Source organism: Tamandua tetradactyla, chromosome 5 (assembly GCF_023851605.1).
Source record: "Tamandua tetradactyla isolate mTamTet1 chromosome 5, mTamTet1.pri, whole genome shotgun sequence".
Classification (NCBI taxonomy): Eukaryota; Metazoa; Chordata; class Mammalia; order Pilosa; family Myrmecophagidae; genus Tamandua; species Tamandua tetradactyla.
The window spans coordinates 16,953,953-16,970,229 of record NC_135331.1 but is presented as its reverse complement, the minus strand read 5'-3'; the positions used below and the strand labels follow the sequence as shown (position 1 = coordinate 16,970,229).

Here is a 16,277-nt window from a genome sequence, read left to right as displayed (position 1 = left end):
TCCCACATTACATCACCCTGGGAGACATGTCCCACATAGCACGGAGGGCAGTGAGTTCCCCTGCCAAATTGGCTTAGAGAGAAAGGCCACATCTGAGCCACAAAAGAGATTGTCTGGGGGTGACTCTTAGGCCTAATTTTACGTAGACCTAGCCTATCCTTTGCAGGAATAAGTTTCATAACGGCAAACCCCAAGATCGAGGGCTCGGCCTATTGATTTTGTTGTCCCACTGCTGGAGAAAATATCAGAAATTCTCCAAATAGGGAAGCTGAATATTTCCTCCTTTCTCCAGTGCCCCAAGGTAATTTGCAAAAAATATCTTTATTCACTACCCAAATTACTCTGCAATGTATCTGGGCATCACACTAACCTGGACAAACCAACAAGATCTCTTGTCCTAATCAAGATTCCATGTACTTATGGTGTTCAACTAACTGAGCATACAAGTTAAATTAGGTAACACACTACCCAAAATACATATTTTGCACCAAATAAACATCTCTCCCTTTGGTCTTACACAGAAGTTAAAGTTTTAAAATATGAGCGATATCATCCTTTACCTTGTATGCTGATCTATCTTAGTCCTATCCAGATCAACTTCCTTCATATCTCTAGTCAAAGTCTAACCCCTTTTTCAACGTTTTAAACAGTTCCTGTATGGGGTACTGCTGACTTTCATAGCTTCAGTACTCTAACTCTGAGTCTCAGATATCACATAAATACCCGAAGTTTCTGGGAACAACCAGGTTATATACAAACAGCTCAGTATCTCAGAAATTAGAAATAATAGTTACAACTCCTGTCAGAGTTTACAGTCTAGGACCCTTTACAATAGGCCCCAACCTGATAACTCATGCTCTCGACTTCAGTTCACCAAATTTTTATATCATAGTTAGTCCGTATGTGTTAAGCATGATATTTGTCTTTTTGTTTCTGACATTTCATTCAACATACAATCATTAAACTTCATTCACCTAGTTGCATGGCTCACAATCATCATTTTATTTTCATCTTTTCTTCCTTCCTTCATTCATATAAGGCAACTGTAGCTTAAAACACATAGTTAAAGTTAGGCTCTCAAGGTATAAACCCCTGCTCTTTCATTGTTAGCTGTATGGCCTTGCACAAATTACTTAACTTTTGTGTGCTCAGTTTTTCTCATTTATAATTTAGGGTGTATCCATCTCCTAGGGTTATTGTGGGCATTCAGTGAGTTAATATGCATATAGCACTTTAAACGGTTCTAGCATATAGGTGCTCAATAAATGCTAACCATTAGTATAATTCATTCATTCACCTAATATTTTTGAGTTGTTATTATGGAGCAGACATTGTGCCATGTCTGGGGACCCTGTGCTAATGAGAAAACATGATCTCTGCCCTCATAAGTCTATAGTCTAATGAAGGAATGGTCAGTAAACAATTAACAAGTAAATATGCAAAATAATTACAAATCGGAACATGTCCTCTGAAGGAAATAAACAGGGTGCTAAGATAGATGGGCTCTTTGGCTTAGAGTGATTCAGAAAAGCCTTTTTGAGGAGGTGACATTGAAGCTGCAATCCAGGGGTCAGCCATGGGAAGTGTTCGAGGGGCACTCTTCCAAGAAACTGGAATAGCTGGTGCAAAGTCTGTAACTGGGACAAATCTTGATGGGTTAGAGGAACTGAATGGAGGCCATTGTGGCTGGAGCAGAGAGCATGAGAGGCTGCATGAGAGGGATGAGCCCAGTTGGCCAAGCTGGATCCCCTTTATATGGGGCCTTTTTAAAAAAGTTATGGTAGCATACATATGATATAAAATTTGCCATTTTAACCATCATTAGATGTACAGTTCGTGGCATTAATTGCATTCACAATGTGTACAACCATCACCACCTTCCATTACTAAAACTTTTTCTTCATCCCCAGAGAAACCCCATCCCCATAAACAATAAATCTCCATTCCTCCTCTCCTCAGCCTCTGTTAACTTCTAATATTCTTTGTGTCTCTGTGAATTTGCTTATTCTAGATGGTTCATATAAATGGAATCATACAATGTTTGTCCTCTTGTGTCTGGCTTATTTTACTCAGCATGTTTTCAGGGTCCATCCATGTTGTGTCATGTAGCAGTACCCCATTCCTTTTTGTGGCTGTATAATATTCCATTGAATGAATAGACCACATTTTGTTAATGATTCATCTGTCAGTGAGGTGCTTGGGTTGTTTCCACATTTTGGCTATTGTGAACAAGGCTACTATGAACATTGGTGAATGGGTATCTGTTTGAGTTCCTGTTTTCAGTTCTTAGGTATAAACCTAAGAATGGAATTGCCAAGTCATAGGGTTATTCTGTGTTTAACTTTCTAAGGAACCAACAAAGTGTTTTCCACACTGGCTGTACCATTTTATGTTCCCACCAGCAAAGCTTGAGGGTTCCTATTTCTCTACATCCTCACCAACACTGGTTGTTTTTTTTTAAATAGCAGCCATTCTAGTGAGTGTGACTAAAGAGCCTTTTAATGAGATGCCATTGGAGGACTTGAAGGAGGAAAATGATGTGATTCAGTTTAAACTTTTAAAAGATCATTCTAACTGCCAATTGGAGAATGGATTGAAAAGGGGTATAATCAGTCAGATCTTAGGATGAACAGTCCAATCTACCCTGACTGGTTTAAGCAGAAAAGATACTTATTTATTAAAGGATATTAGGAAGCACATGAAATTATTGGGAGGGCTGGAGAACCAGATGAAAAATTAAATTTTCAAGACCAACCCCCAAAACAATGCCTCCTAAATTCCCTGCTGCTGCTGACACCGAAAGCCAGGAACTCAGCTTTCCATATATACCTTTTGGCTCCTAGCACCAATGTCACATCTTGACATGGCAGCCTTTGGGTAACGGCTGCTGCTGTTATGGATTTCTGACGTCCTCCAATGAAGTTGGACCTCCTGTGTTCATTCCATGGAGGGGTGGCTAGTGCCCGGATTCTGGATCATGTGTCTGCAAGGGAGCCTTGGAATTTGCACTTGAATTCTAAAACACTGAGGAGGTAGTGGGAATTCTTTACTCCAAAAAGATGGGCAGGGAAGAATATGACAGCAGTCCATGTCAAATGGCGAGAAAAGATGCACAGAGCCAGTGGGAAAGCTGCTAAAGATATCCAGGCATCTGCAGCCAATCATCTGCTGGAGTGTGGACTTCAGAGAGTGATGATGTGGAAATAGAGAACAGGCAGCAAATGGGCTTGAGGTGTAATTTGGAGGTAGAATCCACAACGCTTGTTAATGGCTTGGATATGGGGTGGGGAGAAACAGAGAAAAGTCAAGGATAATTGCTAAATTGCTGGCTTCCAGTCAATAAGTATTTTGACCACCCCCCTCCAAGCAAAAATAAAGATGTTTTGTTCAGCAACAGGAAATTAAATTAATCCTGGAGATTGAGGACATGCAGTATCTCTCTACCATTACTTAGTAGCTTATCAATTATCTAGAATATTCTTTGGCATATACTTTCCATATGTATCTAAATTATTCCCAGATTCTCAGAGACTGAATAACTGAAAGTAAGTGATAAACCTGAGTTGTCATTTTAACTCCTGATCTCCCATCTCCCCTCCATCCTTCTTTCTAAACAGGTTTCCAGGTGGTAAAATGGACTGTTTTGAGTGTCAGCTCCTCTCTGACAGATATGCTAACAGGCTGCAAAGTGGCTGAGAGGCTGGAGGAGGTGGCTGGAAAGGCTCCATCCTTTCTGAGTGACTGTAGGAAGTGGAACTCCCAGCTGCACCTGGCTTGAGGTACATTTTAAGTCCTTTGTCTCTAATGAAGCTTACTGGTGTAGGTAGGTGGGTTCAGTGAGGGAGGTGCAAAGCCAGAATCCTCATTGAGCTCTTCTGGGCTGTCTCTGACATGTATAAAAATGCATTCCAGAAAGTAACTTGATTCTTTAGACTGTGGGACAATCCAAGTCTGCTTTGCTGTGTTGGAAATTTGAGTCAGCCCAGGGTGAGAATATAAGTCAGACACCAAGAAAGGGTCAGAAACTCCTAGACTGGTTTGTCTCTGGATGACTTCCCTCCTAAGGTATCTGCATTTTTTTAGATACCAAGGGAGAGGCCATTGTTATACCAGAGCAATGGGGCTCATGGTAGCTCTGCAAACACTTTCCAACCATTCCTTCACTCCCACCATGGAAATTGATGCCCTTCTCCCCCACCCCTCCTTGCTTTCATGTTTCCCACTGTTCCCTGCAATGGGCCATGGTGGCTGTGTACTGTGCCAGCTTGAAAGAGCTCAACCTCATCTCCCAGAGTTCCCTATGTATTTCCGGTGAGGGTGGAGAGAGATTTGTGCTGGAGGTTTGGAGGGCAGAAGTGAAGCTTACCTGCTGGTATACCTTGTTGCTTGAAGGCTCCACCTTCCCCTGGATCCTCCTTCAGCTCTCCAGCTCCTGGACCAGGAACGTCTATGCATGTACACAGGTGTTTATTTCAGCTCAGTGACAAAGGTCCTTGGCTTCATCAGGACAACCACAGTGCTGATACCAGAGGCAACAGTATGGCATGGGTTTCAGTCTGTTCTCAGGGGTTCCAGCTTGTCTGGTGGGTTCCAGTGTGTTTTGCTCTCCCCCACCTTACATCCCTCTTCCTTGACTGATCACCTACCCTGAGAACTTCAAGCTGCAGCTTCAGAAGCAAAGAGAACAGCCCTATAGAGACTGATGACCAGCTCCCACCACTGCATAAGATCCAATGTCTATAATGCACACACACATGGACATACACATATATGTGTGTGTATGTACGTGTAGTGGCTCTACTACTCTGATTGAACTCAGGTTGAACCACATGCCATGTCCAGCATTACCTCCCTGCCTCTTTACCTAGAACATTTTTACTATCTACCCAAACCCCACTTAATCAAGTTAGTTACTTGGGTGTCAGAGAATAAATGGAAGGCAAACTCTCCAGCAAATTTGGGCAGACTTTCAGGAAACCTAACATTTATTTGGCTTCAGAAGCATGGATGAGTTTTCCAGGGGCCAGACGTTGGGCAAATGCTTGACAGAAACCTTTCTTTTCTGAGAATTTATCTGAAACTTACTGTCCAAATCATACAACCCTGGGATTATATGTGATTTCCCTCCTTGGTTGATTTCCCATTGCTTTCATGTATCTGTCTTTCCCCAACAACCATCATAGTAATTTTAACAGGAATCCTTTGTAAGGGCCCACACTGTGCTGGGCGTTTGCCTTTCATCAGCTCTAATGCTTACATTCCACAAGCTGGTGTGATGAAACCCATTCAGCAGATGAGGAAACTAAGACTTATAAAACCACGTGCTATAGATGGATACATGGGGAAAATGTACCTATTGCAGACTATGGACTATGGTTAACAGTAACATTTTAATATTCTTTCATTAACAGTTAACAAATGTATCATACCAATACGAAGGGTCAGTGGGTGGGTGGAGGGGGACAGGGTTTGGGAGGATTTGCGTTTTATTTTTAATTTTTATTTCCTTTCTGGAGTAATGAAAATGTTCCGAAGTTTATCATGGGGATGTATGCACAACTACGTGATGATACTGTGAGCCAGTGATTGTGTACTTCAGATGGTTGGTATGGTGTGTGAGTGTATCTCAATAAAACTGTATTAAAAAAAACAAAGCACATGTACCTTACTAAGCTAATAGAAGCTAGTTTTTACTCTATCCCATAATTTCTATCAATGAGTAATGTAAGAGGATCCTTCAGTCATTACAGTTTCCTTTTGAATTTTCTTCTTGTGTATGCAATATACATATGAGAACCAAATTCAAGAAGCAATTTGAATGTTACTTCATGAGCATTAGATTCTATTGTCCTTTGTCCAATCATTTCCTCTGTTCAATAAATACTTAAGGACACACACACACACACACACACACACACACACACACAAAATACCACATGCCTTGGGCATAAAGCCATGCAAACCGGTAAGTGGCAGAGCTGGAACTCAAACCCAGTCTCTCTGGCTTTAACTCCTTGCACCTCCTGCTAAGCTGCTCCAATGTAGGAGATGCCTCTGCGTCCCTGGCATGTAGCACTGGGGTTGGCAAAGGATCTACTTCCTGTATTTGTGAGTTTGCGTCCCCCACCCCCACCCCGTATCCTTAGCTGGCTCCTCTTCTCACAGGCGACAGGGAGACAGAGGGAAGAAAGACGTCTTCCCTTGCTTGCCTCTGCTTCAAGTGGATTGCTGGATATTTTTAGCAGTTTAGGAAGTCTCCGACTAAAATGGGCACAGGTTTTGAACTTGCCTTGTCAGCCCTGCCTCCCAAGTGCCCTGCAAAAGGTTTACTGTCAACCCGCCGCTGCTTTGCTGATGCAGCCCGTGGTGTTTATAACTACAATCAAGCACTCAGCGAGTCCCAGCACTGATTTCTTGCCCATCTCCATCCTGTAACAGAAGATTTTTCAATTCAGTAAGTTTTCCTCATGCACAACATTAGTTTTAAAATAGCTCTAGCCCAGCTCAGAGGTTTGCAGGAGACCTTGGCCACAGAGATTTGTATTTGAAGTCATGACAGTACATTTATTTTATCTTCCTCTTTTTCCCTCTTTGAGTGATTTTAATACATCAGGAAGGACTGTTTCTCACATGTCAGGAAAAAGACTTGCTTTGCACTGAAGACAAAGAATTGTGTGTCGTATTGGTTGACAGGGAAGAGTTCTGGGGGATTAGATAATTTGGGAGCTCTTTAGTGCTTGACCCTGGGGGTATAAACTGGAAATCTGCTATAAAGGGGTGATCTTCCATTAGTTTAACGGCTAAATGAGGGTTGGTAGGAGGAAGGCATATTAGAGAGGTGCCACTTGCTAGTTTTAGTCCAGCAGGAAAGATGAAGCCTTGGTTGGACTTGAGCCCTGGGGACAATATGAATTCACAGCCTAAGCCTGTTCCTCAGCAGGACAGCAAAACTGCAGATGGCCATTGTAAAGGACAGGTGGGGACAGAAAGAGCCTGCCTAGAAGGCCAGACCATATCCAGAATGAAAGGGGGAAACCACCTGAGGACAGACAATGCCTCGACTTCAGAGGAAACCACCTTCTCTCATCTCCCAGTTATCCTATTCTTTGGTAACCTGTAGCCAGGGATTCGAGGCCCTAGAGCCAACACAGCTGGACTGAAAATCTGGGAAGACTGTTTATCCTTCCCTTCCTCCCAACTCTCCCTCTCCTTTCCCTCCTTTTTCCCTCCCTCCCTTCCTTCCTTCTCTTTCCCTCTCTGCCTCCCTGGCCAAGCTCAGTCTCTCTTGGTGACCTTGAGCAAATAATTTAACCTCTTGATGCCTTCAGTTCCCTCATCTATACAATAAGGATGCTAACCCTTGGCCAGCTCGCCAGGGTGCTACTGAGATGCTTGGGAGGAATGCGCCTATTTGAGCACAGTGTTGCTAGGTCAGCAGCTTCCTGTTCCCAGGCTGCAGAGGCTGCCTGCAGAGGCCCAGGCCGTGCTGATGGACTCTTAGCCCTTCCCCATGCCCCCCATCCACACCCCTACCCCCTACTACCCTGGAGACCTAAACATTCAGGGCTGCTGAGAGAAGGAATGACAGCTGATACTTATGTTCAAACCGCAAAAGAAAATTGTGTTGGGTCTCTGGGGGAGTTCTTACTTTTAAAAAAATCCAAACAAGTTTGCCCAGAATTCCTGATGTCCCCCACTTTGGAAATATGAAATCCTCTAGCAGTATTTCACAGTAAGAGACAGATTCTTACACACACATGCGCAGTTACCCATTCCCCCTGAATTTTAGACATTTGGAAGTATGGTAGAGCTAAAGTCCTTAGTGTTCTTGTAGTCTGAAAGCAACTTTAAGCATAATCATAGCATCTGCTAGTATTGCCACTCCCACCACTCTCCGCACCATTACCTCCTCTGGAGCCCCTCCTGTACCCCAGGCACTGCCTTTAATACTTTATGTATGCTATATCCTTTAATTCTCACCATATATCACTGAGGCCCATCCTCGTACCACTTACCATAGCCATTTTACAAATGTGAACACTGAGAAACTGCGATGTTAATTCACTAGCCGGAGGTCCCTACAGCTACTAAGTGGTAAGATCTGATGGAAGCAATGGACCTTTTCCCCACAAAATGACATATTTACATGCAAAAATAGGTCTTACAAATTTAATGCACTTTTTCCAAAATGTGTGGTACTTGTACCACTTACGGGAAACAAGGAGTTGATTTTAGATGGTACATAGAAAGTCTGAGATATGTGTAATTAGGAATAAATAGAAATGGCACATCAAACTTGTGATTTTATGAATATTACTGACTAGTATGAAGCTAAGCTTTTAGGGTGTGAGACTGCTTAATAATTATAGTAATAAGTAATAGTATAGTTGTATATAAATAGGGAAAAAATGTAAGGTGGTATATGAAGGCTAACATTGTTTTGTGGCACTGGACTAGTAGTGGGTTCTAACCTTCGGGTTACACTTGTTAGTTGTATGACAGCGGCTGAACTCCTAAATCTCTCTGAGCCTCAGTTTCCTTATGTGTAAAATGGGATAATAATACCTAAGAGGTAAAAATGAAGTAAAAACAAAAGCTGCTAAGAAACTGCAAAGCACTGCACAATAGAAGAGGTTTGTTTATTATCCCTGATGTGTGGTTCAACAGAGAAACAATCTATACTTAACTGCCAACAGATAAAATTGTAGCATAGATGAAGTTCAAAAACATGGGTGGTTTTGATCCTGACTCTGCCAGGCCCCCACAACAGCTGCTGTTTTATCAAGCACCTACTAAATGCCAGGACTTTCTTTTCATCCTCACAGCAACCTTAAGAAGCAAATATCAAATGTCCCAGTTCTCGGAGAGCAATGGAGGCTCAGAGAAATCAGCAGTTTGCCCAAGTTCACAGTCTGAGAGTGGTGGAGCTGGGATTTGAACCCGGGGCTTTCTGGCTCAGAGGCCCATGCATTTATCCTGAGCTGCACTGCCACAGTACCTCCCAGCCCAGGCACCAGTTTGCTGATTGGGAAATTGATCGGCCAGTGAGTGATCACTGGCCACGACTCTGTCCACATAAAGTATAAGCGCATCTCATTGCATGCAGAGTGAGCCAGCTTGGACTTCTGAGACAGTCCACCAAATGATTAAAAAGGCTTCTGTTTGGCCATGAATTGTTTAACCACACAACACCTCCTTGAGGCGGGCAAGTCCAATTAACCCATTTGCAAATGAGGGAACCAATGATCCCCTCAAGTCACCCCGTAAGTGAGCAGCACAACCAAGGATAATAAATAACATTTTTTCACAATACTCAAACTCTGAACCTTTGGGCTTCTTGGGGCCTGTGGTGCTCAGGTCTTCAGAAGGTGCCTCCTGGCTCTGACCCTCCAAATGCAACACTTCCTCAGCATGGCAGATGTCTGGCGGACAGCATTTAAGTGCGGGAGTTATTCAAACTGCCGGTGTGAGCTCAGACCACCCTGAGCATTTTCTCCCCATTATTCCTTTCAGATTGTAGCTCGATTATTTTTTCCATCAAGAGAACAGCACTACGTGTTTTGAAGTGGTGAAAATAATACAGGTTTTGCCTAATGGAACGCTTCCAGGGTTACTGTGAAGATGAATGGATTAACATTCAAAAAGCACTTTGAATGCTAGACTGAGAGACAGGTTGAAGTGGGGGGCAATTCTATTGTTATTCATCCTAACAATAGTAGTTGGCGTTGGGGGAAGGGGTGTTCCTTGATAACCTTTGGTTTTGGGATGGAAAATTGGTTGAATGAAAGGTTGTTATTTCCCAGAGGTATAAAGAAAATTTATACTCTTTGGTCTCCACCTCAGCTATTTCCCTGGCTTTCTCTGCGAGATAGTTTCACATCCTAGAGGCCAATATGACACAACCAGAGGAGATTCCCTCAAGCTTACTTTTAGTTTGCAAATTGTCAAAAGGATGCCATGTGGCTGAGACACAGCAGGTCTGGCTTTCTTTCAGGGCAATATAATGTTTTCACGTTTGGAGAGAGGGCCCTTGGAGATCCTACCTCCAAGTCTCATTTTACCGAGAGGGAAACTGAGGGTAGACTTCATCTGGGGTGACCCCAAGTCTCCTGACCCCCGAGGTCATTGTTCTTCCACTGTGCTCTACCTCCCAAGGAAAGGTCAATACCAGCCTATCGTGACCTGCTCCTCGCCCCCAATCCCCAGTGTGGAAATTCATAACACCAAGGTCTGTGGCCCTTAACAGCAACCCTCCCCTGGAGCCTTCTCCTTGAGCATCCTTGCTGTTAAAGCCAGGTCAGTTTTTTGATGATCATCTCTTAATTGCAATACAGCCTCTTGGCCAGAATGATAGGTGAACTCTTTTGGGCCTGTTTGCCCAGCATTGGCCAGGGGTGGGGTGGCGGGGTGTTTATGTTGTACTTTGAGTGAAGGAAAGTTTTATTCAGATCAGCATCTGCTGGGAGAGGTCTGAAAAGCTCAATTATTCTCACAGTGTGATGGAAAAATCAAACCCCAAGCAGACATGTTTAAGATAATCCTTGGGCTCATTTGAATTTGGGGAACCAGGAGTGCTGATCCTTGATATTTGATGGCCCCAACTGTTGCCTAAAACTCTCCAATCTTAACTCTAATACAAATCTATAAATACCTATGGTTTTAAAAAATGTAAATATAATTAACGTTTTTAGTAAAAAGTTTTATATCAAAAAATAATTTGTCTCATTTCTCTGCATTGAATAATTTCAATGAATAAAGTTGGATTAAATGGGGAATCCAAATTCTGGTTTGCATGGAGTGTTTACTTTGTGCCTAAAAACCCCAGAAGTAGTTCTGGTCCCTCAGCTGGTTCCTATGACCATCAGCCGATTTCTTTGATATTCCATCTTGTTTCCTGTCCAAAATAAATGATGGGAATGATGCAGGCTCCAGTAGCATGGAGAGACCGTCTGCTGGTGCCATCTGATTCCTCAGCAGGCAGAGCCACGCAATCCTGGGATGCACTGGTCACCAGGTGAATTTATAGGCTGTGGGTTGGAGACACCACCTTGCCCTTCATACAGGAAAAAAAGCCTACATGGGAGAAGGGAGAGATTTGCACTTTCTACGGCTCCAGCCCGCAGGACTAATGCCATGAATTCACCTGGGCTGGGCCTCTCATCTTCCTTGAAGCTGCCTCTGTGATAGTTTGCCCCCAACTTGCTATGTGACCTTGGGCAAGGCACTTCTCATCTCTGGGCCCAATTTTCCTCTAAGGAAAAATCCTCCTCCTTCTCCTCCTCCTCCTCATCATCATCATCACCAGAATAGTTAATGAGTACCTCCTAGACATTCTGTTGATACCCCCAACGGACATTTGTGGTTAGTATCGTCATTGTCTTTTTGCAGATGAGTAATCAAGAATCAGAGAGGTTGAATCATTTGTCCACAGTCACAGAGCTAGTGAGGTTATGGTCAGAATTTGACTCCATAGCCCAAGCTTTTTATCTCCCACATAGTAATACTAAACACTTTCTGCGTGTTCTCTCTGTGAGTCTTCAGAGCAACCATATGAAGGTGATGCCTCCATTACCCACATTTTTTTTAGATGAGCAAAGGTCTTGTTACATCTCTTCCACCTTTGAAAAATCTATTATGTTTAAGTTCAGGAGGATGGTGACAGAAATATAAGACTATGAAGGTCGATTCTGATTTCCTGTTGTCTGAGGAAGTGGGATAGAGAACATATAGTAAAGAGCAGAAGAGAAAAGAGAAAATGAACCTTCAGAATCCAAACCCCTTAGCTGGGTCCACAAAGACCTTTCCAATCTGCCTCTTCAGCTTTATCTCCCGAATAATACTGGCCTTAATTGCTTCAACCTGATGTAGTAGGTACTATTATTATCCACCTTTTATGAAGGAAGAACGGAAGAGGGTAAATAGGGTGCCTATTATGGGTTGGATTGTGTCCTTCAGAAAGGTATATTCAAGTCTGACTCCTGGTTCTGAATATGGCCTTATTTGGAAATAGGGTCTTTGAAGATGTGCTTGGTTAAGATAAAGCTGAACTGGATCAGGTTGGGTCCAAACGAATATGACTGATGCCTTAGTTTTTCAGGGCTGTCATAACAAAATATCACAAAAGGGTTGGCTTGAAAAATAGAAATTGGCTGACTCAAAGTTTGGAGGCTAGAAATTCAAAATCAAGGTATCGGCAGAGCCATGTCTTCTCTGAATTCTGTAGCATTCTGGTAGTGGCTTCCTGGCATTGATCTCAGACTCTGTCACATGGCCGTCTGTTTCTTTCTGTCTCTTCCTGTGGCTTCTACTTCTGTGTACTCTGCTTAAAAGGACTTTAGTCATAGTGGATTAGGGCCCACCTTAAATCATTTTGGCCTCATCTTAGTAAGATCTTTGAAGATCCTGTTTATGAATGAGTTCATACCTACAGGCCTGGGGGTTAGGAATTGAACATAATTTTGTGGGGGACGTGATTCAACTAATCCACCACAACTGATGTCCTTATGAAAAGAGGAGAGGAGACACAGCCTAGAGAGAAGACGACCTTGGGAAGGCAGAGGCAGAGATGGAAGTGATGCTGCTACAAGCTAAGGAACACCAAAGATTCCTGGCCATCAACAGAAGCTGGAAGAGACAAGGAAGGATGAGTTCAGACTTCAAGCCTCCAGAACTATAAGATAATGTATTTCTGTCCTTTTAAGCTAGTTTGTGATTCTTTGTTACAGCCCTAGGAAACCAAATGCCCTAGGTTACAGAGCTAATAATTGGGGTGGCAGGACTTGAACCCAAACCAGTATGATTCCAAAGATCTAGCTCTTAAGCCCTTTGCCATCTTACCTCCTGGTACTGTACCCTGACCCTCTGCCCTGGCCATCCCCATTCTACAAGCACTCTGGATACTTTTTTGCATCCAGGCTTTTTATTGTACTGACTGCCCTGTCCAGAATGTCCCTTCTCCCCTTGTCTGCTGGTCAGATTCCTTTGCAGGCATCTTATCCAGGTCAGGTCAGGGGTCACCTTTTCTGCAGAATCTTTTCTGACATCCCAGAAGAAGTCACACCTCTTCGTTCTTGTCCCTCAAGCTGTTATGGGAATGAGACTGTTGGATGACGATGAGTATGGTGTGTTAGTTTGCAAGCTCCAGAATGTGATAGAACTGGAATGGCTTTTTTAAAAAGGGGAATTTCATAAGTTAGAAGTTTACACTTCTAAGGAAGTGAAAGTGTCCAGATTAAGGCTCCATCAAGAGGTTACCTTCCCTAAAGAAAGGCCAGTGGGTCAGGAACACCTCTGTCAGCTGGCTGGCATCTGCTGGCCCCTTGCTCCTCGGCTCCATTGCTTTCCATCCCTATTTCTGTGGTGGTTCCTGACTTTACTTCTCCAGGGTTGGCTTTCATCTCTTGACTTCCCTTGGCTCTCTCCAGGTTCTGGTTGCTTAACATCTCATGGCAATGTCTGCTGGGGTCCAGGCATCTCCAAACATCCGTGTCTCTGTTCTCAACATGTCCACATCTGTGTTAGCTCTGCTGTGAAGTTTCTGTCGGCTCTGAGGCTTCTGTTGTTTCTCTCATTTCTTTTGTTTCTGAGGTTTCTCCAAAATGTTTCCTCTTTTAAAGGATTTCAGTAAACTAATCAAGACCCACCTGGAATGGGTGACCTCCTATCTCCATCTAATCAAAAGTTAACACCTACAACTGAGTGCATCACATTTCCATGGAGATAATCTAATCAAAAGATTCCAGCCTACGTTATTGAATCAGGATCAAAAGAAACAGCTGCTCCCACAAGATTGGGTCAGTATTAAAACATGGGTTTTTTGGGGTGCATAATATTTTCAAACTGGTAGAGGTGGTAATGATGATTATTATTATAGAAGGTGCAGCCTTTATTGAGTCCTTACTGTGTATTCGGCATTTCCTCTTTCCTCATTAGATCTGCTCAGATCAGTCCTAAGAAGTTCATGTTCTTACCATCTCCATCTTACTGATGAGGAAACTAGGAGTCAGATAAGTTAAAAACCTCAGCTAGTTAATGACTGTGCTTCGTGCTGAAGATGTAGCAGAGATACAATTACAGAAGCATGAGGTGGACTAATGTGAGGAAGGGGCCCTGAGCCAAGGAATGCAAGGGGCCACTAGAAACCAAAAAAAGGCAAGGAAACAGATACTTCCCTGGAGCCTTCAGAAGACACACAGCTCTGTTGACACCTTGATTTTAGACTTCTGACCTCCAGAACAGTAAAAGAATAAATATGTATGTGCTAAGACACTAAGTTTGTTGTGGCAACTTGTTACAGCAGCAATATGAAACTAATACATTTTCAAGGGAAGAGGCTGTCATTACCCAGTTCCCAGAAAATGGAAGGATCCAGTAATTGTTTGTTCAGTACATGCTGGGTATTATCGATATATAGGACTGTCAACAGCTTTCAGGATTTGCTTCTGGCATGTTGGCTTTTAAACCTGGATCTCTTGGTTCTCAGTCTGGCCCTTACTGTCCGCCACTCCCAGATTGGAGGAAAATCACTCCCCATACTATGCACGCTCCTGTGTGCCTGAATGGTTCTTTCCTATGTAAGGGATTACTGTTCCCAAGTATTTATGTGTCTCTGTGGAAACATTCCTTAAAAATACTATACATCAACTTGAATTTTCCCCCAGCAGCATCTTTGAAGCATCTGTCAGTGATCATGGGCTCAGTTTACATTGAGGGCGGGGGTACTTCCCTTCCATCAACTCCTCAGTGATAGATGAGACAGTGGAAAACCAATCTCTGGGCATCAGGAAGCCTGAGCTCTGGTCCCAGTCCTGCCCTTAATGTTCTCTGTGACCTTAGGTATGGTACTTTCACTTTACTTCTTTATTTATAAAGTGAGTGGGAGAGGGACGGAACCAAATAATCAGGAATTCTCCTTTTTATATTGTGTCTTTATTTACTCTCTTAGAATAATATTGCTTTACCTACTGCCAGCCTTGTTGCCTACCATTACCCCTTTACACTCTCTGTCCAAGGATTACAGAGCTATTTACAGTTCTCTGAATGTAGAATAATAATAATAAGTAATAATTAATAATACTACTGTTTCAGTTTGCTAAAGCTGCAAATGGATTGACTTTTACAATGGGAATTTGCTAGTTTACTAAATTTGCAGTTCTGAGGCCATGAACATGTCCCAAAGGTTGATGACTTCTGGGGTTCCTTTGTCAAATGGAAAGGCACGTGTCCAGTGTCTGCTTGTCCTTTGCTCCCAGGATTCATTGCTTTCACTTCCTGATTTCTCTCTGAGCTTCTGTGGGTCCTCTCTTAGCCTTTCTGGGGTATCTCTCTCCAAGCTCTCTTGGCTTTTCTGTCTTTTATCCTCTCATAAAGGATTCCAGTAAAGGATTAAGACCCACCTTGAATGGGCTAGGTCACATCTCAATGGAAACAACCTAATCAAAATGTCCTGCACACTATAGGTCTGCTCCCACAGAGATGGATTAAAAGAACATGGCCTTTCTGGGGTACATAACAGCTTCAAACCAGCGCAAATACCAGTCTACACTTTCCATTTGAAATTGCTAAGCTCTTTACATGTATCATCTTATGTAATCCTCACTGCTTTAGAAGATGCTAAGGGCCCAGTCAGTATTTGAAGAATGTTTGAATGTATGAATGAATGAATGAATCTGTAAACCATCCCAAGAAGCAAAATAGTGACTATATTTCCCTGTTGTGTTTCTACTTCTTGGAGTTGCACCCTGGGCAGAGGGCGCATATAGTAGTCTTCTGGTTGTTTTACTACATGCCCTGCTTTGGGGACATGGCTGTGGACTAATGACAAGGTCTGAAGCAGAGGTCTGGGGAAATAGTAGATTGACCTGTGGAAGCCAGCCTGTGCTGAATCAGAAACTCCAGGGGAGAAGGTATACATTTGGCTCAGCCATCACCCTTTGCAGCATGGATTTCTCATTTGTAAGCTGATTTGGAGCTCAAGTGCTTAAACACAGTATTACATTAGTTATATATATGCAGAGACAACTTCACATCAGCTCTACTTTCTCTGGAGTAGACCCGTAAAGAGTTTTAAGCCAGCCAGTTACTGTGCATCTCTCAGCCTAGCTGCTGTGGTTAGTGGCTTCTGTCTAGTTTTTGCTAAGAACTCCATGCAGGAGTTCTCAGATGGTTCAATGAAAAATGACATTAGCACTTCCTTTATTCATTTCCCTTTCAGTGACTAGTTAGGAAGCAAAGAGAAAACACAAGCTTTGCTCCCTGTCTATCCCAGAAAGTCTGTT

General features: G+C 43.0%; 1 protein-coding gene across 1 annotated transcript in view; it reads left to right on the top strand.

Moving 5' to 3' along the window:
* Window positions 1-3,779, top strand: part of SPRING1 (SREBF pathway regulator in golgi 1) — a 115,997-nt gene extending 112,218 nt beyond the window's left edge. The window contains exon 5 of the mRNA XM_077159933.1: window positions 3,618-3,779. Within this exon, the coding sequence (XP_077016048.1) occupies window positions 3,618-3,632 (15 nt within the window). The 3' untranslated portion in view covers window positions 3,633-3,779. The remainder of the gene's footprint in view (window positions 1-3,617) is intronic.
* The last annotated feature ends 12,498 nt before the right edge of the window (window positions 3,780-16,277 follow it).